The sequence below is a fragment of the Podarcis bocagei genome (assembly GCF_964188305.1).
Source record: "Podarcis bocagei genome assembly, chromosome: 14".
NCBI classification, from domain to species: Eukaryota; Metazoa; Chordata; class Lepidosauria; order Squamata; family Lacertidae; genus Podarcis; species Podarcis bocagei.
This window is the reverse complement of record NC_138139.1, coordinates 55,321,091-55,346,016: the sequence shown is the minus strand read 5'-3', so window position 1 is coordinate 55,346,016 and position 24,926 is coordinate 55,321,091. Positions and strand designations below refer to the sequence as shown.

Sequence of the window (24,926 nt, the reverse complement as noted above, 5' to 3'; positions counted from 1 at the left end):
GGACCCCTGACCATTAGGTCCAGTCGTGTACGACTCTGGGGTTGTGCGCTTTGGAGCCGGCGTTTTTCCGCAGACAGCTTCCGGGTCATGTGGCCAGCAGGACTAAGCTGCTTCTGGCGAACCAGAGCAGCGCACAGAAACGCCGTTTACCTTCCCACCGGAGTGGTACCTATTGATCTACTTGCACTTTGACATGCTTTGGAACTGCTAGGTTGGCAGGAGCAGGGACCGAGCAACGGGAGCTCACCCTGTTGCGGGGATTCGAACCGCCGACCTTCCGATTGGCAAGCCCTACACTCTGTGGTTTTACCTACAGTGCCACCTGCATCCTTTTTTTAAAGGACTGGGCAAATTAATGGAGGAGAGGGCTGTCGATGGCTACTACTAGTCACGATGCCTCTGTCGCCTTCACAGTTAGAGGCAGCAGTGCTGGAGACCACAGGCTTGGGGAGGGCTCTTGTGTTCAGATCCTGCCATTTGCCTCATCCAGTAGCTTCTTCTTAAATTCTTACTTTGGGTATGTATTTTAATTTTATTTCTCGTTTTCTGGTCTGATCAATTGCAAGCTGAGCAGTTCGTCAACCAAACAGTTCCGAAGACATTAAGGAAAATGATATATAATGGAATTGAAAAGGATGTTTAAAATAACCTTTGTAAAAAACAAAACAAAAAACAGAAGCTTTTCTCTTGAGAATTGTAGGGTCTGAACTACCTAAATTGTATAGAAACTTATTCATGTATGCGACTACAGCAGCAAGAATGCTACTCGCCCCAAAATGGAAAGAAGCAGAAGTTGCAACAAAGGAAGAATGGATACAAAAACTTATGGAATATGCAGAAATGGCAAAACTTACCTGAAGAAGAAGAAATCAAGATATCAAACCTTTAATAAAAGAATGGAAATTGTTTATTGAATATTTACAGATAAATTGCAAACAGATAAACACACTGGCAGGATTATTGTAACAACCTGAAGTTTCATAAGAGTATATATTTAAAGCAGATAATTAAATGAGCAAATTAAATGAATTTGGATATGCAGAAGATATTCAAAAATAAATTTAAGGAACTGCAGAAAGAGGGGGAAGGAAGTCAAGCTTTGAAATGTTAAAATGACTGTAAAATTAATGAAATGTATAAACCTGAAAAGTATAATTAAAACAAAAAAAAGACATTAAGGGAAAGGTTTACTGGCTCTGCCAGGAGCAGCAGCTGGGTTTGAACTTGCCAGTGGCTCTAGTTTGGTGGGCACCAGGGGAAGGAGTGTGACTTGCCAGCCTCCGCCCAACTCCCAGGGTGCCAAGGCAAAACACCCCCCATCTTCCAGCCCCCTCCCTCGCTCATTTCCAAGAGCACCTTCCCTTGGCACCAAATGCTGTTTGAGTATGTGGCTAATCTGGCTCCTATCCAAGTACCGCCGTGATTCACGACAGGCTCGGCTGGTTCCCTGCCTGCGCTGCCCATCTTCCAGTTCTCCCCGTGTTCCGGCATCTCCTAGCAACCAGCAGAAACTTTCCGCGCTGAGTAGAACTCTGAGCAACAAGCCTGACGGTGTTTTCCCCGGATAAATCCCATGCGCACATTGTCAGTGACTGATTAACTCAGAACCTACTGGGCTGTGTTGCTGTCCCGTCCCCAAGACAACTAGCTAACCTCAGGGTGGAAATCTCGATACCCAGCTCTTCGGAGGCCGGCTGCCGGAAGAATCATGACCCACAGCATCTCCTTTGCAGAGCTGATCAACCTGGCCATTGGGACACCAGAACTGGGCAATGTCAACTTCAACGCCCTCCATTTATTCCTGCACAGCCTCTTGGATCACCTCAACTTGAAAGACATGAAGAAGGAAATCACCGACGACGAGCTGGACTTCATCAAGCCCCCGAAAGACCTGGCCACAAGCGTGGCGACCTCCGAAGTGGTCGAGCCGGCCAGGAAATCCAGCTCTATCTTCCACCAGCTGCACGACAGGGTTGTGGCGCTTGAGAAGCAGCTGAATTTCCTGAACGAGGCTCCCACCACCGCAGAGCTGCTGGCCCGCAGCCAAGGAGCTGCCCAGCCGGCCCAGGACATGTGGCAGATTATGCAGCTGAAGAAGAAGATGGAAATGAACGAGGCCGGGATGACCAAGGTGAGTCTCCCCGAAAGTAGAGAGGCACCTTCTTTCCTTCCTCTTTTTCCTGGGCAGCTGGCGCAGCACACCTGGATGTGGCCCCCCTGCCCCACTACCTGCAAAAGAGAAGGGACCGTGATGTTTGCAATGGCCCACCATTCACGATCAGATGGTGGTCTGGAAATGGCCCTGACCCTGTGGAAGGTGTAGCCAAGCCCTTGAGGGCAGGGATGGGTGAGGCTTCCTGAAGTTGCTGGACTCTGGATCCCATCAGCGCCAGCCAGCATAGGCCACATTCCAGGGACGTTGTGGCCCAAGAACATCTGGAGGGTCCTGGGCTCCCCATTCCTGGTCCATATCCGACTTCTGAACTCAAAGGTCTGCATGCAGATGAGGACCAAGAGCAGAAATGGGTGGCTTGAACAGGAGAGGGCCTGAGCTTTGCAGAAAAGGTGTGTGTGTGTGTGTGTGTGTGTGTCTGTGTGTGTGTGTGTGTGTGTAGACTGAGAACACTTTCCATAGTTCCTATCAATGGCCAGCTCTGCCCAGCACTCCTGCCGATGCTCTCCCCAGGTGTCTTCGTCTGGTTCCAGCCGTCACTAACTCCCTCTCTGTCCTGTCCAGGCCATGACTACCTTGCAGGAGCTGCTGAACAACATCTGCACCCTGCAAACAGCCACAGAGGGCTTTCAAGGAGAGCTGGGGCAGCTGAAGGAGCACTTCACCAAAGTGAGTATCCCCAGAAGATGGAGATGACATCAGAAAGGGGCATCTTGCAGTGGGGCAGAGGGCATTTTTCTTTCAAAACGAGGGGGTCCCTGTGAATGAAGCCTGCCTGGGCTAGGCTCCCAGAGGTGCCTCTCAGAGATATACAGCCCAACTGTGGTTACTCAGCTGGCAAGGGGAGGCACTCTGGACATGCTCAGAGCCCCTCTTTCTACTCTTGTAGAAAGTCCACCTATTCTGTTTTAATGGCAAGGCACAGTGGGCCATTGGCACAGATGCACCCGAGTCCCCTCTCCAGCCCTCCAGAGCAGGGGCAGCCCCCTGGTTTATGAGGTCATGATCAGACCCAAAGATGGCTGGGGCGCAAGTCTTGCAAGGGCCACCAGACACGCCTAAGAGCGTGGAGTTCTTGGCAGGGGAGGCCGCAAACGTGGCCTTCTTTGTCACCTTCATTGCATCTTCAACTATCCACCCAATGGAGGTCTTCCAAGCTATGCAATGGTTGCTTTCATCTGCCTTGGAGAGCCTAACTCTGGAACCCCCAGAGACAATTTTGCAAGGTACTTTGTGGGCAAAACCGCCCACCTCTGTGCCGCTCCGAGTGCCGCCCGGATCACCAATACGCTTTTTGGGGGGTGAGGCAAAGAAGTGGCAGCAGTTCAGCTGCAGATGCTGTTGGAGGAAACTCATTCCCAGGACCCATTTCAGCCAAGGTCTGGTTTTGGGGCTTGAGTCCTCCTGACCCACACTGCCCTTCCGGAGCGTTACGGTGGGAGAGTGTGGATGTGGGATTCTCAATGCCATTGTTTGGCTCGCGGCTTTTATGTAAGATGCTTAGAGACCAAAGTTGATACCACTTACTATTATTACATAATAACCATGTGATAAATAAACAGCTCAACGTTGATGAAATGAGGGAGCAGCTCACCCGATTAGATGAGCAGGCCAGAAAGATGGACGGGATCAGGGAGCAATTGGTGAGTGCAACTTCCCTGACCCGCCCTGCCCTACATTGCGGAAGCGGATGAAATATACGCGGAGTCGAGGGTGGATTTCATGCTCTTTATCCAGCTCATAGTAGTGAGGAATGCAACTCCCCCCAAAGTGTCTGCTTTATATACATTATTTACACAATAGGCCCCACGTGATTGGCTAATTCCGGGATTCTCCTGTAGGCCAATCAGGGCGCGGATTCACTTCCACCTGGAGCTGGATTGGGTGGCTCCTGTGGACCAATCAGACTGCTGCATTCTGGATCCTATTGTTCTAGGACCAATCAGACTGCTGCATTCTGGATCCTATTGTTCTAGGACCAATCAGACTGCTGCATTCTGGATCCTATTGTTCTAGGACCAATGAGACTGCTGCATTCTGGATCCTATTGTTCTAGGACCAATCAGACTGCTGCATTCTGGATCCTATTGTTCTAGGACCAATCAGACTGCTGCATTCTGGATCCTATTCAACTCAGTACACAACAGTGGAGAAGATGCTCTTGCTCTGTGCTGAGGCTGGACAGGAGCCCTAAATGCTGCTTGTATGTTTGGAGCCGAGAAGAAGAAATGCAGGACAAAAGCGATGCCTTCCTTCCAGCCTCCTGACCAGGCGGCTCTTCTCAAAGCTGCCTCTGAGCCTCAGAGTGTAAAAAGGACCTGCTGAATTAGTCCAGGGACCCATCTACTCCAGCGTCCTCTTCTCCCAGGGGCCTCTTCTGGGAAAGCCACAAGCACAGCAGCCCTCTCTCCTCCTGCAGTTTCCAGGCAGACCCACTTCCTCCCCCAGAGGCAGGATTTGTCCCTGTTTTAGATGGGGGACCAACCAGCCTTGCATATGAGACCAGGACACCCACAGCTCGCTCTGAGCACAATACACCTCTGTCTCCCTCTTAAATTTTTTATTAACAATTTCAACATAACAGAATATCAAAACATATCATATTCATTATCCCCCCCCCCTTTTTCCCATTCCCCATCGCAAGGTGGTTAGATTGGTCTCAACTAGGGCCAGGGCCTTTTCAGTACTGGCCCCGACTTGGTAGAACTCTCTGTCCCAAGAGACCAGGGCCCTGCGGGACTTGACATCTTTCCGCAGGGCCTGCAAGACAGAGCTGTTCCGCCAGGCCTTTGGCTTGGACTCAGTCTGACCCTTAGGTTTCTCTCCCCTTATGGTTTTGATCTATGGGCTACCTTTAAAATGAGGCTGCATTTTAAATTGCATTTTAACCTGCATTTTAAATTGGGGGGGGGGGTTCCTATTATGTTTTTACTGTAATTTTACTGGTGTTAGCTACCGTGAGCCCAGCTCTGGCCGGGGAGGGCAGGGTAAAAATAAAATTTATTATTATTATTATTAATCAGGGACCCTTCCACAAAGCAGCTCAGCAGAGCATCCAGCAGTGGGGGGGCAGAGAAGCGAGCGTTGCTGCCCCTCACTGGGCCCAGTCTCCCTAACAAGACAAGTGGCTCAGTGTGGCTCATGCACAGAGGCTGGCGATACGGGAGGACCGCTTAGCCAAGCTGAGCCCGTCTGCGTGGGGTGGGGCGGGGGGAGTCCCCTGGTTTCTTTAAGGCCTTGATTGCTCCCAGGCTGGGCCGTGAGCGATGGCCTTTCCCACGCACGTCCTCACCTGCTCCTTTCCCAACGCAGGGGAGGTTGGGATCCTTGGCAGACGCTTCAGATCTTGTGCGCTGGAGCTCCCTCTGCGAGATGCTCACGGGAAAGGTGAGTGCGGGGACAGAGGAGGGGGGGCAGGAAGGCAGGTTCCCAGCCCCCATGCCCTGGCGGCCCTCGCATGAGATCCTGCAGCCCCATGGAAAAGGGAGTGGGGAGGAGACCCTCAGTGCAGAGGCAGCAGGATCCCTGTTGGGCATGCAGAAGGTACCCCCTTGGCACACCTCCACTAGAAGGGAGTGGCAGGGAAGACCCCCTCCCTGCCCACCAGCCCTGAGAGCCCCTGCCAGTCCAGGGTTGCCACACGTCCCGAATTTCCCAGACTTATCTGGAATATTTATTTATTATTTTATTTATATACCGCCCTGTACCCGGAGGTCTCAGGGCAGTTCACAGAAAAGACCACAATATATAAGAGCAAAATCAAAACAATAACCCAAGAACACCCCCAACCCCAAAAAAAGAGCTACGTTTTTAAATATAGGCTGTCTCTAGGAGTATCCAGGACGGGGGGGGGGGGAGCTCAACCACTTTTCTCTCTGGATTTTCACCGTTTGAAATATGGCAGCCCTGTGCCACTTGAGTCTACGTTTGCCACGAGAGGTCAAGAAACTCAGCCAGCTCCTGTGGCTGCCTCCGGGGGCAGGGGGCCTTTCCTCCAGTCCCTCCCCCTGGTCAGTCCATGGAAGGCTGGCCAAGCCTCTTCCCATTGCCACGGCCACCCATAGCATCATGGAGGCAGCCATGTCTCTGGTGCAATTGCCAAGGCCAGGCTATTCCGCAGAAGACTGCTTCTCCTGGACCGCCACATCTGGCCCTTAAGCCAGAACCTTCTGACAGTGAGAGCCCTTTGACAGTGGAACGGTCTCCCACAAGAGATTGTGGACTCTCCTTCCTGGGATGTTTTTAAGCAGAGGTTGGGTGGCCATCTGCCATGGATGCCTGGGCTGAGATTCCTGCATTGCAGAGGGTTAAAGTACATGATGCTCAGGGTCCCTTCCAACTCTATGATTCCATGAGTTTGGCTCACTGTCGAACGGCTGTCACTCAAGACTCAAACAGTCAGACCCTCGCTCCACCCAGCCCAGTTTCGTCTGCTCTTGCGGGCAGCAGTGGCTCTCTGGGTCTCTCCCAGCCTAGGGATTGAACTTGGGACGTTCTGCATGCAAAGCAGGTGTTCTCATCTCACCCACCCCGGTTTCCCCTCCACGGTCTCTTCCACACACGTGCTTGTGTTGCAGAGCTACACCGACCCAGAGGGCTTGGAGAAGTTGTCCCGGGAAGTGCTGGCTACCCTGGGACAGCTGCCCGGGAAGCACGAAGTGCTCCTGGCCCAAATCACTCAGCTGGAGGAGCAGATGAAGCAAGCTGGCCTTCGGGGTGAGTCCTTGGGCGACCCCACACCCACCCCAAGCGTGGCAGTGGGAAGGAAGAGCCATATACTGGGGGTGGGGAGCAGCACCCAGTTGGGGTTGACACCTTCCGACCCAGAGGCCCCACCAACACATCCGGGGCGGAATTGCAAGGCACACCCACCCACCCCAGAGAGCCAGTGTGGTGTAGTGGTTCAGAGCGGTGGACTCGTAATCTGGTGAACCGGGTTCGATTCCCCGCTCCTCCACATGCAGCTGCTGGGTGACCTTGGGCCAGTCACACTTCTTTGAAGTCTCTCAGCCTCACTCGCCTCACAGAGTGATTGTTGTGGGGGAGGAAGGGAAAGGAGAATGTTAGCCGCTTTGGGTAGTGATAAAGCGGGATATAAAATCCAAACTCCTCCTCCTCTTCTTCTTCTCATCAGCTGGTGGGCCGGTCTGGAGCCGAGCTCAGGGGCCAAGTGCGGAGATGCGCTCTTTGCATGCCCAGAGGCACCCTCTGCTACAGTTACCTTGGCTCCTCCAGAGTCAGAGCAATGGCCCATCCAGCCCAGCCTCCTGTTCTCCCAGTGGCCAAACAGGTGCCCCACAGGGAAACCAGTAAGCAGGACCTGAGCAGTGTGGGAATGTTCAGGGAGGCAGGAGAGGATATATGGTTCATTAATATCCTTCCTAACTTGCGCTAGCAATTTCTATAACTTAGCAGAGATTTACATTCCCCTGTTAAATGCACAGCAGATATCTGGTTGCAGGCTTGTTTAAGCCTCTCACTATTAGGTTCCTGGTAAGTTCCCTTATATCCCTCTTAAAAGAATGAACACGCCACAATCTTGTGGAAAGTATATAAAAGAAGTTTACTCACATCATCATCAGTTCACAGTTGGATCCCTGAAGGCAGACTTAGTTACAAAGTATATGCATGTGGATCTATCCCATGTGGGGACAATCCCTGTGTCCTCTGGAAGCCAACAGAGCATCTCTATTAAAAAACCTACTCCAATGATGGAGGAAATCAAAAAGAGAGAGGGTGCTGTGTGCCTTTTCCTTTTGTTACCTGGACAGGTAAGGTCACGCCCACCTCTGGTCACATGCAAGGGGAAGGATGCTCCAGGCCAGGAGGAAACAGGAAGTTTTTGACTGGCTGGTCCAAACACTCCCCCGCATGTCCACTCTAGGAAAACAAGGAATGTTGTACTTGTCTGCTACTTATGTATCACATCCCACATAGAAGAGCAACTTTTCCTTCCTGCAGTTTCCATACACAGGGATTCAAAAGTGTGGCTGCCTCTGACTGTGGAGGGCATGGTGACTAGGAGCCATCACTTGCTCTCTCCTCCAGAAATTTGGAGGATGAGGCAGCCCAGCTGTGATCCTCCTTTCTGCTTGCAGGCCTTTCTGGAGAACCACCTGAAATGGAGTCTCTGCTAGAGCGAATAAATTGGATCCAAAGTCAGGCTGAGGAGGTGACTTTTGGAGCAGGGGGCAGGAGGGGAAGGGGGCGCTCAAAAAGGTCCCCCACACCACCCAGCTGTTGCCTGCCAGGTGGGTGTGCACCCGGCAGAATCCAAGGGTGCCCCTGCTGAGTCTCCCAGCTCCTTTGCTTGCTTTCCCCAGGGCAAGGAATCGCTGAAGGGCACCATGGATCAGATGCAGAGACTGAAGGATCAGTGCGAGAAGCTGCAGACAGGCATGGAGAGGATGATGAAGAGCACGTCAGACATCCAGGTGAGCAGCGTCACTCACCTGGGAAACTGTAAGAAAATAAGAAGGAGGTCCGTCTAGCTAGTAGCTATCAATAGCCGTCACTGCTGATGGCAAGGGGAATATAGGGTATAAAAGGAGAATTCCTGGATGCCAGGATCCAAATTTGGGGCAAGTACCGGTACTCTTTGGTAAGAGAGCCCCAGCAGAGTTTTAAAATCACAAAATATACAGCAAAGATTGGAGATATTATATAGGCTGTTACAATATGCCCTTCTAAGTCTCTTCTGAAGTTCCCCTCTTCGCCTAGCGTAGAAAAAGATCACACATTGGGTGAGTTGAAAATGGTTTACTTACATGCTCTCCAAAGGTCTATTTCATGCACCTTTCCATACATCAGCCAGAAAACACAGGCAGTACAACTTAGTTAAGTTCAGTGGTGAAAGTTCCTATATTATTTATATAGAAACACAAGAATGGCTTGTAAAAGACATGCGGTCTGAGCTGGAATTTGCCTTTTTCACGGCCAACATACACTGGATCAACTACCCTGCTGCCAGCCAATGCCTGTGTGAGAGGCAGGGAAGATCTCCCAGGGTGGGAAGCTGGGAGAATAAAGGGAAGATCTGAGAGGGTCCACCCCTTTTGGGTGAGGCAAAGGTTAAGATTTACCCCTGAGAGAGGGCTTTGCATTATTTGTTTTACCTCCTCTTCTCTCTTTTTGTTTTACTCTTGCTTAGATTGGGTTTTTTATTATATTGTATAATGAAAAATATCACTTTAAAACTTGTGCAAAAATCCCCGGTGCCTGGACACACACATGTGTGTTCCGAATAATCTCGGGGCATAAATGCCGGTGTCAAGTGTGGCTTCTGTTCCTGTGCACAGACCATGCGCATCATGTTGGAGCAGCTGGATATCACAAAGGCAGACAAAGCCCTGATCCAGGAAGAGATGAACGTGGTAAGTGGACCACGTGGAGCTGGGAGGGGGCTCTTGCCTCCAGGGGAGGCGCATGGTCTGAGTGACAGGGCCCTTCCCACTCTGAGAGCTTAGCCTCTAGGGGAGGGTTGCCTTCCTTGCCCCCCCCTGCTGCTGGAGGGCACTGGGGAGTGCCTTGCTGCTTCTCTCCGCAGAAAGCCGACAAGAGCCAGCTGGAGGCCAAGGTGAACCATGTGGAGCTGCAGTCGGCCACCGCCCAGCTGAGCGAGATGATGCAGGAGCTGCTGCAAAAGATGTCCCTGCAGGACAAGGACTGGCAGAAGGCCCTGGAGAAGCTCTTCACCGACATGGACTGCAAGGTGACGCCCTCCCGGCAGAGCCACCAAGCGCAGGAGGGCACCAGGGGCAGCCCGGCTGAGGCCTCGCTTACTGGGATGCTGTGGTTTCCGGGTTCCAGCAAGACCTTGCGAGAGCGGAGGCCTCCGTGTGATTTTGCACGGCTCTTGTGAGATCTCACCGGAACCCGGAAACCAACGCAGTTGCTTCTCTGGCAGCGGAGGGGCGCCCATGGAAGCGCTCCTCGGAATTCACCGCCTGAGGCAAATGTCTCCGTCTGCCTCCTGGGTGGCCCAGCCCTGGCAGACATCCTTAGTGGTGGGCAAAGTTCCCAGCCTGCATTCCCAGGGCTCAAAACCTCCTGGCGTTCCTTGCCTGGTGTCATGGGCTGGTTGGAAGCAGAGGAAAGTTGGGAGGGAGTAGCTGGGCAACCCCCAAGGGACGAAGGCTCAGAGCCCAGGGAGTGGCAGTGGGATGATGATGCGGTGTCAGAGGGAGAAGACTGGGAGGAGGTGTCAGAAGAAGGAACAGGGCTGTGTGAGCTGGGAGAGTCAGTGGCAGAATCAGAGGCAGCCCAGAATCAGAGGCAGAAGAAGGAACAGGGCTGTGTGAGCTGGGAGAGTCAGTGGCAGAATCAGAGGCAGCCCAGAATCAGAGGCAGAAGCTGAAACAGGAGAGGAGGCAGGCCAAGAGGCAGAGATGAGTCCGGCTGGTGAAGAGGCACAGGGGTCTCCCTCTCCTGCTGCAACTCCTGCTGGTCTCCCAGAACCAGGAGAGGCATGAAGAGGGCGGAGGAGAAGTTAGCTTCGCATAGGCTTAGTCTCAGATTGCTTGGGGGAAACCCTGGAGAGGAGGAGACATAGTCAGATGTGGGGACGTTGTTATTAAAATGCGTATATCATCTCGACCTTTAGTCTCGGCCACTGATCCGAGACCTACTGTGGATGAGCTGTTGTGCTCATTTGGCCAGACACTCCGCCAAGTCTGTGCGGATCCTGGCCTTGCTAATAAAGCGTTAACTCCGACGTGCACAGTGCGACTGACCACTGGCTCACTCCTGCCACCTCCCCACAGCTGGACCGCATGGCCCTGGACCCTCTGAGCCGGCAGCTGGAGCAGGTGTGGCAGGTCATCAAGAAGTACCTGAGCGAGGGCCCCCGCTTTGACGCAGACAGTGCCGCTGGCTTTAAGAAGTGAGTGGGGGGGGGGGGTTGGCAGGGAAGCTGGGGCTGAGCATCTTCTCTCCATCGTCACGAGAGGCAGGCCAAGGGCATCCCCTCTGCAGTGCCAGCGGCCACTAATTTTTTGCAGCACCCCTGCAAATCTTCCTCAAGGCTTGCAGGGTGTCAGGATTTTTTATCTCCCTCTCACACCAAGACACAGCAGGCTGGCGGTTTTATAACTTTCATTTTTAAAAATAAATAAATTTTAACATAACTATTACAAAATACAATCAAAATACTGCAAATAGATACATACATATATATTTCAGATAAGCACACATATATAAAAAAGGAAGAAAAGAAAAAAGAAAAAGAAAAAATAAGGAGAAAAAAAGAAGAAGAAAAATTGGAAGAATTTATTCCAAATTTATTCTACAAATATCTCAATAATAAAATTACACTGATTGACTTCCATCGCTTATACTGCACTTCCTATATACATTTTAAGCAAAATTGTATCTGTTATTCTGTATTTTTCCCATACAATCTCATACAAATATTCTAATCAATAAGTTTTCTAAATCTTTCATAAATCTATTCTAAACACAACCAATACCTTACACTTAATCTTTGTCTACATAAATAATCATTTAAACATTTCCATTGTTTCTGGGTCATATTTTTTGGTTTTTGTCTTATCAAATCAGTCAGCTTTGCTAATTCCAATTATTCACATAATTTATTCAGTCATTCTTCTTTGATTGGAACATACTTCCCTTTCCAATTATTGGCTATTAACATTCTCGCTGCTGTTGTCATGTACAATAAAATATTAATTTTGTCATTCAGGATGTCACCATTCAAAATTCCTAATAAATATGATTCTGCTCTCTTATTATGTGATGTTTTTATTAGCTTTTTAAGTTCCTCATGTATCATATTCCAATATTTATTAATTTCCAGACATGACCACCACATGGTATAATGTTCCAATCATTCTATTACACCTCCAACACTTATTATCACTTATTATTTTTCATTTTTGCCAACCTATCTGGTGACATATATGATCTATCATGCTATCTTCATGAAATTTTCTTTCAATTGATAAGAAGCCGTAAAATTTATATTTTTTGTCCAAAATTTAACCCAATCTTTGTATTCAATTTCATAACCTAAATGTTGTTCCCATCTTAACATGTTCTTACTTTTAATTCCTTAATCTATTTGTATATTATTTAATAATTTCTACATTTTTGTAAGTATTTTTTGTTTATTTTTGCATCATCGCTGCAAATCTGCCTCAGGGCTTGCAGGGTGTCAGGATTTACAATCTCCCTCTCACATCAAGAAACAGCAGGCTGGCGGTTTTATAACTTTCAGATTTCTTGGTATTTACACAGTAGTTCAGTCCGAGCACACAGCTCAATCTTCCTCACTCGATGGGTCAGTGGAGCCCACTGGAGGGTGGACTCTTCTCCAACAGGATATACGCCATCTGCTCTGCCTTCTGTTGGCCTGACGCCAAGCCCGAATTCTGCTCCTCCTCCCAGTCTGAGGAGACTCATGAGTAGATGGTCCAGTTTGCCTCTCCTCCCCTGTGTGTGTGTCTGAAAGCTGCTTCTGTCTGCCTTTTGTTGTCCTGGGAATTTACGACTTGCATTCCAGGTCGAGAGGGGCTCGCCTCACTCTCTGCATATGAAGAAAGCAAGCCTCTGTCACTTTCTGCCTGCCACCCCCTTGGTCCTCGGAGCCCTCGCTGTCACTCTGGGAAGGGACTTTCCTGAAACAGGGCTTGGCACAGATGCCCGAGTGGCAGAGTGCAGGCTGGCAAGGGGGCTGCCTTGTTCTTTTCTCTTTTTAAATCATTTTTATTTAGTTTTCCATTTTAACAACCCAATCAAATCACATGAAGTATTCCAAATTATACATACACATATAAAATAATCCAAATATTCTGCCGAATTATACTTTTTTTATTGGGACTTCCCATGCTTGAAGTTCGGGGGGGGGGGCTCTGCTCATCTCATATCTCCTGCTTTTGATAGTCATTTCCGATAGTTCCTTTTGTTAACATTCCTTCTTTCACGGCCTCTGAGTTGTTCCCCCAAGCGAGTTGAAGTAAACAATGATATGTTTCTGTGTGAATTTTATGTGTATGATTCCCCGTCCGTTTGCAGTATCTCCTCACACGCTGGTATTTCTGCCGAATCAATCCAAAAGTCTTTTAGCTGCTGGCAGCCACCATCTTCCCTCCGTTCCGATGAAATCAATTCTAGTCGTCTGCTCATTAATTTTCCCAGACCGGTTGCATCAAACATTAGGCTTTCCAGGGGAGATTTACCAAATCGAACTTGAAGTACAAATATAATGACATATTAAGGGCTCACCTCCAAGGGGGCTGGCTTCTTCTGCCGGCCCTGCGGGTGCTGACCCCCACCCAACCTTCCACGTGAGACATCTTCAGGGTTATTCCATGGAAGATGGATGGTAAAAGGACGTCCTTCATGTGGTCAACTCAGGTCTCTTTGTGCTTTTCAGACAGCTCTTTGAGAGAGTGAAGTGCATCTCCTGTGACCGGCCAGTGACCATGATGACCGGGCCGTGAGTACAGACCCCCTTGGTACCTTGCAGGGTGGGAGGAGGGTGGCTGCTTTGCGGGGGAGGCAGCCCTGGGCCTGCCAGGAGTTCAGCCTACACTCGAGTAGGACCCTGGTAGAGACACATGCCCGGCTGGCATGTTCTCTCCCTCCTGGTCGATTGTTCGGGAGCTTCAAAAGTTTTATTCAACCCGAACATCACAGCGACCGATGCCAACTGACACCAGCACACATAGGGATCCGCAGAGGTTGCTCAGTTGCATAACAGACCTCAGCAACTCAGCATTTTGGCTAATCTACTTTATTTACATATAAACACACACGGAGCACTGCAACATGGCTCCCTCTCTCTCTATCATCAGACAGCAAAGAGAAAAAGAACAAATAGTCCCACTTCAGGAACACAAACATCCTGTTTCCGTCACTTCCCACTCGGTGGAGTCAAAATGGACACCGTTATGTGATAGACACCAATCCCATGACTGGAGACACGAAACAGGAATTCTAACAGCCCCCCCGTCTCACCCCCCTCTCTTTTCTTCTTTGCAGACACATGGTGACCATGCGGAAGGGCAGTGCACGCCGTCGTCCGGCTAGTGCCAGCGGCTACGAACACCTGACACGGCTGCAGAGCAAGTGAGGAGGGGGCACTACGACGAGGGGTGGGAGTTGCGGTTGGTGAGCCCTGCTGATCACCCCACTCAGAGAGATGCTAAGGGGAGAGGGACAGGAGTTCTGGGCCCTTTCTGCAACTGAAATCAGAGGCAGGCAGAATCGGGGCTCAACCAAACTTAAGGGTAATCTTTCATGATATGGCTCCCTGCGCAAGGCCAAGATTTGGCTCCCCCCAAATGGATCTTCTCAATTAAGGATGTTCTCGATTTTGCACCCCCTTGGTTTGGCACCCTGTACAGGGGAACCCCACCCCCATCCCAGATCTAGAGCTGCAGACATCCACTTCTCCCAGGTCATATGTCCAGTTTCCCCCGGACATATCCAGGACTCCAGTGGCAAAATTACCATTCGGGGGAAATTTCTAAAAATCACCGAAATGTCCCGGTCCCCCCCCCCCCCAAGAAAAGCTCAACAACTTTTTGTATCTGGATACTTCTTGAAATACGGCAGCCCTCGTCTGGGCAGTTTTCCACTTCATCTGTGATTTCTAGACGTGGGTCTGAGCAGCTTCCCCCTCGTCCCACTCCTCTCCCTTTAAACCAGAACAAACAGCAACCTTCGGAAAACCCAGCTGCCATGAGCTCCGTCCAATTGAGTGCTAAAGAGCAGTTTTCCCTGGAGGAAAGGCAGTGAGACAAGAGGAGGTTTGGAGAAGCCCTCAGCCTCTCTGGTTCAATGTATTTTATCTTCCTGTTTCTGGTGGCCAGCCTCTCTCCAGGGTCCCTTCTCTCCCCAGAGCCAGGGCTTTCCCCCCTTCAGGTGGAACTCACAGGAACTCAGTTCCGGCACCTCTCTGGTGAGTGCCATTGTCCAGGGGGGCTAGTAGAAAAAAGACAGTCACGGAACTGAGAAATTGCACAAAACAAATGAAATACTGTGAAAATACGAGAAGTAATCAACTGGAAATATTATCTTATGAAAATAAACTAAATAATACAAATCAAAGAGTTTAAGCAAAAAATTAGAAAAACCTAAAATTGAACAAAGCCTTAACGGGATGCCGGCTACAAATCTCGTTTCACTGAACTATTCAGTTTCCTCAGAAGGAAATAGAAAAATCATAAACCTTAAATGACCATTTAACATCAACAGTGACATCTAGACCATGGGAATGTTTCAGCCCTGTTCTTGAGTTTGTTTAAAATCTAAAACAGCTTATCTTGTATTCCTTTCTTTGAATTTGTGCCATTTAGGTTTTTTAAACCATTTTGTAAAGGCAACACTAGAATTTTCATAGCTGAGTCCTCAACTCTTTATTACTGTGCTTGGCTTCCTCTAAGTTGGGCTTTGTCTAAAACTTGCCATTTAGGTTTTCAAACCTTTTTTGTAAATTCAGTATTAGAAATTGTACCTTTGAGTCCTTAATCTGTTTTGCTTCACCTAGGTCAAGGTAAGATTATAATACTTCAGAATTTTGGGGAGTTTTACCCCCTTCCCGTGAATTTTGGTCATTTAAGGTTTATGGTTTTTCTATTTCCTTCTGAGGAAAATGAATAGTTCAGTGAAACGAGGTTTGTAGCCGGCATCCCGTTAAGGCATTCTCCAGGGGACTGGCAGTCTCCAGCCCCTGATGCTGATCCCCCTGGCCTGGTCTTCTTTCCTCAGGGACGGGGAGGCGAGCGAGGCCAGTGGCGCCCAGCCCCCGCAGACCTGTTGGCAGTGCCAGGCCCACCACCAAGCGTGCACCATCAAACGCCTGACCCGATCCCAGGACCTCACCACCATCTACCCCTACGGAGACCCGACAGCCATCACTTACGACAACGTGAGCGGCCGCTGGGCCACCTCGAGCCGCCTGCCGGGGGGAGGGTGCTGGGTGGGAGATCTGCCTGAAGGACCACAGCAGCTAAAGGTGGCCGCACTGTATCTGGGGCACCAAAAGCCCATCTAGTCCAGCCTTCTGCTGGTGGTCAGGCAGGGCTGGCCAAGAAGCCGGCAAGCCCAGCTGAAAAGCCAAAGCCCCCGGAAATGCTGGGAGGTAGACTGTCTCTGAACGTGGAGGTTCGACTGCTGGTCCTTCTCTCCTCCTCTGGGAAGGCATTTGGTGGTAACGCTTTCTTCAAGAGATCTGAGCTGGTAGTTGGGACTGGGTTGGGTCCGTTTGTTTCGTGATTCCCAATATTTATATGCCACCTAGTGATAAATGCCCTATTGGTGGCTTACAAGTAAAAACTAAAAAACAACATAAAATGCAACTTGAAACTAAAAACCTAAACCAGTAAAAAAGCAGCAAAAAGAAATATTTACGACTGCCGTTGTCTTCACCCGGCGCCTAAAAAGGTCATTGTGTAGGCTGACCTCTCTGGAGGGGCCAACGCTGGAAAGGCCCTGCCTCCATTTGTTTCATTTTGCCCACACTCCGCTGTGTCCTTACTGGGCCTTGGCTCAGCTCCTCTCTCACAGCCTTTGTCCCCCTTCCAGACCGAGGTGGACATCCTTGGTGTCAACGGTGTCCTCTACAAAGGCCGGGTGGACTCCCATGCAGTCGAGCGCTCCCTCGCCCTCCAGAGGGAATTCACAGGTGCGGCACTTTGGGGGCAGTGGGCACGTCTATGGCAGTCCTCTTGGAGGTCCAGTTGCCCTTCTGCCTGGCGCTTCACCCGCACAAGAACCTGGCCTCTAGTCAGTCTCTCTATTGATGGGTTTTTTCCATGACTGGCTTGAAGCAGAATTAAAACAGGGGCTCCAAGAAGTGTATCTCAGCTCTCCCCCTGGTCTCCCCGGTCTAGTGTGCCAACTCTACCCACTACACCACACTGCCTCTCCTGCTGGAGCAAGAGGCAGATGAGTGAGCAAGCAGGCGGCCATTGAGGAAGGGGAGGAGGAGGAGGAGGAGCAGGTTCAGGGGCTTTTGGTGGTGGGCTGACCGGCCTTCTCGCTTCCCTCCCCTGCCAGTCCTGAAGTGTCCCCGGCCCCCCCTGGGAAACAGGATGGAGAGGGCCCGCTCTGCCTATGCCGACGTCAGCGCCTCGCCCTATGCATGTGAGTCTTCTAAGCCCGCCTGGGCTGGGGGAAACACTGGCACCTGGGCACCGGGGAAGAGGGGCTGGAATCGGACTCAGGGGCCGTGACCCGTGGGGGACGGTACCAGCCGGGAGCTGCGGAATGGGCCAAATAAGAGAATCCCTCCTCCGCAGGGGTGCTTTGAGCATGGATCCAGCAAAGGCTGTATTGCAGTTGCTAAATCGTATGGCAGCAGAAAGCACAAGCGACTGTTGCTTCTCTCTCTCTCTCTCTCTCTCTTTTCAATTATTTTATTATTTATTTTTTGAAAAATTGTATACATATAAAACAAAACCATTTCAAACATTAAAATACAGAGTTCTTTCGAACCCTTAGACCTTCCCTTCCTCCATGGGTTCCATCTTTAAGATTAAATTTACTGCATGTTTTACCCTTATCTATCTATTATATAACCATAATTACCATTAAAAAAATGCCACATTACAAGTGTCTTTACATCCCTGCCAAAGATTTTAACTGTTTGCAGTGGTCTTTTAAATAAATTACAAATTTACTCCAGTCTTTAGAAAATACTTGATCTTCCTGGTTTTGGATATTCCCTGTCAATTTCGCCATCTCCACATACTCCCGTCATTCTTCTTTTGTTGATACTCCTCCATCCTTCCATCTCTGGGCTAGTAGCATTCTCGCTGCCGTCGTTGCAGACATCAAAAGTCTTTTATCTTCTCTTGGGACCTCTTCACTTATTATACCTAGTAAAAAGGCTTCTGGTTTTTGTACAAAGTCTTTTTAAACATTTTCTTTAACTCATTATATATCATTGCCCAGAAAGCCTTTACCAATGTACATGCCCACCACATATGACAGAAAGTGCCCCTTTTCTCTTTGCATTTCCAACACATTTCAGAATTTCTTTCGTACACTTTAGCCATTTTCCTCGGGGTTAGATACATCGTTTTCATATGATTTCTCTCTCTTTCTCAGTGCCTTCTGTCCGAAGGATAGCGCCAGGACGCCAGCAGCAGCTGCAGGTGCAGCAGGAGATCACCTTTGAGACGGTGGATGGGACGGTGGCCTCCACCTTCAGCCAGAGCAACTTCAAGAGCGGTGGAAGGTTGGCGGGCATGTGAGCTGCGCCAGTGGCTTGCCCCTTGGGCGGCTCTGCCAGGCAGCACCCGCCCCTCCCTTGTGTTAATTGCGGGTGCCCCCCTCCCCCGGCAGGTGAGGCTGCGACTCAGGAGTAGCTCCAGGGCTGCCCTGCTTGGCTTCCCCCCTTCCCTTTCGTCGCCCAACTGAGAGGGGCACTGCAGGCAAAACCAACCCTGGCACCACCTGCCACCAGCTGCTGCCTATAGAGGCCCAGTTGCCCCTGGGAGATTGGGGGGGGGGCTTAGCAGCAGCAGTTGATGAGCAGCACGGGTGCTGGCAGGGCAGGGGCAGTGTTTGCCCCCAGCCAGGAGCGGGAGGGGGTCCGGCCAGGTGCCCCCGGGCCTCTCCCCACCCAGTTGCCAGAATGCCTCTTTTGGAAGTCCCTGTCCCCTGCCTGGGGGCCGCAGTCAACGCAGCTCGTCCCTCTCCCCACGGATCCACGCATGCCCACATACAAAGTGGAAGCTGGAGGTTGTCCGAATGAGTCTTACTGTAATGGGAAAGGTGATCTTTAGATGCCCGAGAGAGAAAAATAATGGAGGCATTTCCTGGAGTTTGCAAGGAGGTGAGCTGTGCATGCAATGACCCCCCTCCCCACTTTATCTGTGGGCATGTGAATTATACCCCTTATCCCCTGGGCAAAAGCTGGTGCCAACTTGTCTCCAGCTCTTGCTGCCTGCAAACCCCCCCCCCCAGTTCTTCCCAGGGAGGGCCACAAACCCCCAAATGCCCCCCTATGAGACCCCCTGGAGCTACTCCTGATTCTGTCCTTGGGTGTGACTTAAGAGTTTGTTGAGCGAGGAAGAAACCCATAAAGTTTTTTGTCTGTTTTCTTAATTTGCTGCCAGCCGTTCCTCCTGTCGCATTTGGCAAGGATCACAGAAGTTGGAGCGTGGGGGGTCGGAACCACTGGGCCTCCTTTGCGGGTATACTGGGGTGGGTGGGAAGGCTGGGACACCCTTTGAAGGACCCCCTTAGCCCCAAGCACACAGCAGATACACGCAGGCCCTTCTCCTATCCTTTGCTGGGGGAGGGGTCTCTGACCCGGCCCCTTTCCCTTTTGGACGCGGCGGGCAGAGCAGCGAAGCCTCCGTCCACATCACGGAAGGTGCATGACAGCCTCCCCATCCCCATGTGACTAGAGATGTGGCTGGATCCTGGCCTAGGAGGAAACTCTGGAGTGGAGGTTGCCTGGAGCAGAGCTTGGGCCACAGCCGGCCCACCCATGAGGCCACTGAGGTAGCTGCCTTAGGTGGCTGAATCCATTGGGGTGGCTTCCAGGGAAATCTCACAAGAGCCCTGCAAGGGAGCCGAAGGTACAAAACCCCGCTAAGCATGGCTTGGGCGACACCTTCCACACCCTCCCAATTCACCTCAGGCAGCAAAAGAGGATGAGCAGCCGGGGGGGGGGGGGCAGAGCTGAACTCAGCCTTCCCTGCCTGGAGAGAGCATGGGAACCTGGCCTGGGGCACAAGGGGGCAGCCCCCCCGGCATTCTGCTCAGCCTTGCTCCAAGCAGTGGCGGAAGAACCCTCTCTGGCACCCGGGGCAGGGCAGCCAGTGCAAACTGCGCATATGCGGCATCCCTTACAGAGTGCACATGTGTGGTAGCCATTATGGTTGCTGTGCGAGAGGCAGCCCATGCAGACGCCTGTATGGATGGCGTGTGCCCTCGGCCGCTCTACAGCTGGGGGGAGGCAGGGGCCATCTTGTCACCCCCCCAAGTGCCACCCGGGTCGGACCACCCCTTCCGCGCCCCCCCCGCCCCGCCCCAAGGCTCCTTTGCAGTTAGTTGAAGGTTGGAGTGGGGAAGCATCCAGTCTCCACACACACACACCCCAATCGTTCCGCCCAAGGCATGCCACAAACAACACATCCGGAAAAGAAATTTAATCCTTTAAAAAAATGGCAGATTATTAAACCAGAACAAAACCAAAACCCCAACCACCACTTTTCCATGGGGGGCAGTTGAAATCTGAGCATGCGGTTTGGTCCATGGGTGGCAACGCCCACCTTGGGCAGAGCTGAGGTGGCAGAGACAGGAGAGAAGTGAATCGCTGGGAGCCCAACAGGGGCGGGTTTCCTCCAGGAAAAGCCTGCAAAAGTCTCTCTCTCTCTCTCTCTCTCTCTCTCTCTCTCTCTCTCTCTCTCACACACACACACACACACACACACACACACACACACACACACCGCATACAGCAAAGGCACTGGAGTGGGGAAGCAGAACTCTCTCGTGCCCACCTTGCTCTGAGTGCGTCTCAAACACAACAGCCACTCAGAGACCTTGGCACCAGCCTCCCCCTTGCAGCTAGGCCTGGTGCCCCCAAACTCCAGAGTCAAGCAACCCCCCTGGGGCTGCCAGGGGCTTCTCTGTCCGTGTCTCTGAAGCGTTGTGGGTCTCACTCCCCCCACATCTGCTGTGTGGCCCTTGTCTCCTCATCTCTCGGCCTCGAGCGTGGCACTGGTCTTTGGCTTGGAGCTGCCTTGCTGGGAGAGGCTGCCAGGCCAGCCTGCCGGCTGCAGAGGGTGGCTGGCAGTCCATGCACCCGGCTGCCCAGGCAGGGAGCAGGCCGGCCAGGGGAAGGCTCCGGGCTGGGGCAGTGGGGGCGGCGGAAGGGGAGGAGAGGCGGCTGCCTCCGAGGCCTTGAGGCGGGAGAACATAGCGAGGGCCTCGGGGAAGCTGGGCGGGGTGGCAGGCGTGTTGGCAGGCGTGCCCATCTGCAGGGAAAGAAGACAAGAGGGGGAGGTCAGAGGGGGTGCCCCCCAGCATTGCCACGGAGCCATCCTTCCTGTGGCAGAGTCGCAATCGCGACAAAATCCCGGACTCCCCATCCCTTTGGCTCAGCTTGTTTGACGCCGGAGAAAAACAAGGCAGAGGATGTTGGGCAAAGCCTGTCGCGAAGGAGGCTGAGCATCTGCTAGGCATGCAGAAGGAAGAAGGTCCCCAGTCCTGCCCCCAATTGCAGCAGCCCTGGGGGGTTGGGGGGATTGGGAGACCCAACGAGGCTGAGAGTTGGAAGAGTCAGGACAGAGAAAAGAAGGTCCTTCACACAAGACATAATTAAACTCCTGAAGGCCAACCTAGATGGCTTTAGAACATGGGTAGGCAACCTGAGGCCCGGGGGCCAGATGCGGCCCAATCGCCTTCTCAATCTGGCCTGCGGACAGTCCAGGAATTAGCGGGTTTTTACATGAGTAGAATGTGTCTTTTTATTTAAAATGCATCTCTGGGTTATTTGTGGGGCCTGCCTGGTGTTTTTACATGAGTAGAATGTGTGCTTTTATTTAAAATGCATCTCTGGGCTATTTGTGGGGCCTGCCTGGTGTTTTTACATGAGTAGAATGTGTGCTTTTATTTAAAATGCATCTCTGGGCTATTTGTGGGGCATAGGAATTTGTTCATTTCCCCCCCAAAATATAATCCGGCCCCCCCACATGCTCTGAGGGACAGTGGACCGGCCCCCTGCTCAAAAAGTTTGCTGACCCCTGCTTTAGAAGAAGATGAGACCAATTCACAGAGAAGAGGGCAATTGGTGGCTCCCAGCCAGGACGGCTATGCTGGGCCTCCGTGGTCAGCCATGCTTCTGAAGGTCCGCCGCTGGAAACTCCAGGAGGCAAAAGTTGCTCTGTGCCCAGGTCTCCTGCTTGTGGGTGGATTCCCCCGGGGGAGGCTGGTTGGCCACTGGGAGAACAGGATGCCGGCTTTGGGCTTCCAAATTTCACCAGCGCCCTGCATGATGCCAAAAGGCAGCCCCCACCCCACCTCTTGACTTCGAAGTCCTTGTTGTGGCGCCCCTCGTTGCCCAGTGCGGACAAACCGGTCGTGTTCCCCTCAATCCTGCCTCTGGTTGCTGGACCAGGTGGGCCATTGGCCTGATCCAGCAACAGGCTCTTCTTAGGTTCTCTGCAGACCAAGAGGGGGTAGGCAAGCCCGCCTCTCTCCTGCCTGCCCCCCATCCACACTCAGAACTCACTTCCAGGTTCTGGAAGCCCTGTTCATCCCATAAACATCTCAAGGAGGAAACGTTTTGCAGGCCACTTACCATCTGATGATGGGGATGGCTGTAGGGGATGCCAGATTCTTGGAAGAACGTGCTGAGGGCTGTCTGTAGAAAGAGGGGAAACGGGAAGAAGAGGTAACCCGAGTGTTGCTGGCTGGCCTGCAGTCCTAAGATGCTGTTAAGATGGATGCACAGATGCGCACATGCACACAATTAAAGGGCCAAAGGCAATTCCAGTCAGAGTCTCTAGCTGTTTTTGAACTACAGCTCCCATCATCCCTAGCTAGCAGGATCAATGGTCAGGGATGATGGGAATTGTAGTCCAAAAACAGCTGGAGACCCAGGTTTGGGAAACCCTGCTCTAGAGGCAGCTAGGTAGCTGGGGAAAGAGACGGTGTGGCGTAGTGGTTAGAGCGGGGAGACCAGGGTTCAAATCCCTACTTAGGTCGGGAAGCTCTCATGTCTTGAGCCAGCCACTGCCTCTCTCAGCCTAGGCGACCTCACAGGGCTGTTGTGGGGATTAAAGGAGGAAGGGGAGAGTCATGTATGCCGTCTTGAGCTCTTTGGAAGTAAAAGGTGGGATATAAATGAAAGAAAGAATGAAGGAAGGCACTCTGGGGCAGGAGGCTGGAGGGTTGCCCCCCCCTGTGCACAGTAGGGAGGTGGTGGTGGAACACAAGGGAGCCCCCAGCCCGCAAGGTGAGGAGGGGGATAATCTCAGTCCTGGTTAGAGCAGGGTTTTAATGGGAGGATAGACCTTTAATAGGATCCCCAGATGCTAGAATGTGTCCTTTGCTCTTTGACTGAGCAAACTGAAGACTCAATATTTGAATTCCCTTCCTTCCCTCCCTGCAAACAAACACACTTCCTCCAAAAGCAAGTAGCTTCTAGCAGAAGCCAGGAAAAAGTTCACGAGCTTTTGGAAGTTCTGTTGGTGGGGTTTGCAAGGCATTTTTTTGCAGGGGGAGGGAGATGTACAGGTGCATTTATTTTACCTGTCTTGCATTTATATCCCATCTTCCATGGAACCCGAGGGAGCAGCTACATTTGAGGTCTCCAGCTGGTCCCCCATCCAGGCACTGATCAGCGCTGGTCTTCCTCTAACCGGGATCCCCAGCTGTTGTTGGACTACAACTCCCATCGTCCCCAGCTCCCAGGACCAGCGGTCAGGGAGGATGGGAGTTGTACTCCAGCAGGGCGCTGCTGGAATGTGACCTGCATTTTATGACACGTTATTGTGCATTCGTCGGAAACACCGGGCTTTTCTGGTCGGAACTTTCCTCTCTCTTTTCTCTTGCATCTCCCCCATCCCGGTCCGGCCTCGGACACCTGTTACTCAACGAGGCCACGTAAACCGGTTGGGGCATGGATCAGGCCCGGCTGGCTGGGGAGGAGGAAGGACCCCGCTCTCTCCCCGGCTAGGCGCACGCATTTAACCCAGCTGTGAGATGGGGAAAGCGGCCCACGCAAGAGCGAGATGGGCAGGCACTCTGCACATGCCCCGAGGGCGGAATCCCGCTCCGATCCTACCAACCCCACACGCCTCTTGCTTCCCACCCCCAACATTAGACCTTTCCCAAGCCGAGAGGGGGCTCAGCCCCCCCCCCCCCGTGGGTGCGCCTTTCCCTCGCGGCCCACCTCGTACTGCCAGTGGGCGGCCTGCAGGAGCTGCCGGGCTTGGTCCGCGGCGCAGCCGGCCGCCACCACGAACTGGCCGATCAGCAGCTGCTGCTTCAGCTCCTCCGAGGCGCCGCTGCCCCCCGACGCCGAGGCCATGGCGCGCCTTCGCCTTCTCGCGCTCCGCCGTGCAGGGCCAGGCGCGGCGGGGCAGCCGGAGGGGGCGGCCCGGCGGGCGGGGACGCTGCCAGCTGTGCTCCGCCTCCGCCTGCTCGGCCGAAGCGGCTGCGCGCGGTGCTGCCGTCCAAGGAGTCCTGCCGCGCCGCCGGCTTCCCGAGAAGAAGCCTCACTGGGCACGACGGGCCGCCCTCTGAGCATGGACAGAGTACCTCGAGGGGGGTTGCAGCGGAGATGTCATAGGGAAGAGGAGGGACTGGGGCTCCGCTTCTCCTGCGCCTCTGGACGCGCGCACTCTGCGCTGGCACCGCCAAAGCCGCGCGCTGGACGGGTCTGCCTGCCCTTCTTTACTTAGGCAGGGGCCAGCAAACTTTTTCAGCAGGGGGCCGCTCCACTGTCCCTCAGACCTTGTGGGGGGCCGGACTAGATTTTGAAGGAAAAAATGAGCGAATTCCTATGCCCCACAAAGAACCCAGAGATGCATTTTAAATAAAAGGACACATTCAACTCATGTAAAAACACGCTGATTCCCAGACCATCCGAGGGCCGGATTGAGAAGGCGATTGGGCCGCATCCGGCCACGGGCCTAAGTTTGCCTACCTATGGCTTGGGGACAAGGCTCAGCCCGTTTGGAGTCCTTATGTAGGCATTAATAGTGTGACTCACCTGCCCATGATCTTGGAGGAGAGCACAGGGCGCCGCCACAAAGGAGGCTCT

At 52.2% G+C, this 24,926-nt stretch overlaps 2 protein-coding genes across 4 annotated transcripts; one reads left to right on the top strand and one right to left on the bottom strand.

Annotated features, from left to right (window-relative positions):
* Window positions 1–1,392: 1,392 nt before the first annotated feature.
* Window positions 1,393–19,249, top strand: LOC308573627 (uncharacterized protein C16orf96). Its single transcript, XM_081170752.1, has 16 exons — window positions 1,393–2,131; window positions 2,738–2,842; window positions 3,736–3,816; window positions 5,486–5,560; window positions 6,751–6,889; window positions 8,272–8,345; window positions 8,497–8,607; window positions 9,472–9,546; window positions 9,720–9,884; window positions 10,936–11,054; window positions 13,566–13,628; window positions 14,174–14,260; window positions 15,905–16,064; window positions 16,721–16,820; window positions 17,195–17,281; window positions 18,248–19,249. The coding sequence occupies exons 1-16, from the start codon at window positions 1,709–1,711 to the stop codon at window positions 18,391–18,393; spliced, it is 2,010 nt and encodes a 669-aa protein (XP_081026878.1). The 5' UTR covers window positions 1,393–1,708; the 3' UTR covers window positions 18,394–19,249.
* A 1,037-nt stretch (window positions 19,250–20,286) lies between these two features.
* On the bottom strand, window positions 20,287–24,215 carry UBALD1 (UBA like domain containing 1). 3 transcript variants are annotated; one of them, XR_014002147.1, is made up of 4 exons: window positions 24,054–24,215; window positions 22,458–22,520; window positions 20,605–21,132; window positions 20,287–20,525 (listed from the first exon to the last, which is right to left on the bottom strand). XR_014002147.1 is itself a non-coding variant. In XM_081170785.1 (3 exons), the coding sequence occupies exons 1-3, from the start codon at window positions 24,189–24,191 to the stop codon at window positions 20,851–20,853; spliced, it is 483 nt and encodes a 160-aa protein (XP_081026911.1). In that variant the 5' UTR covers window positions 24,192–24,215; the 3' UTR covers window positions 20,589–20,850. The 3 variants fall into 3 exon arrangements, 1 of the variants encoding a protein (XP_081026911.1); XR_014002148.1 differs by having other exon boundaries at window positions 20,287–20,531; window positions 20,612–21,132; XM_081170785.1 differs by lacking the exon at window positions 20,287–20,525 and having other exon boundaries at window positions 20,589–21,132.
* Window positions 24,216–24,926: the final 711 nt, after the last annotated feature.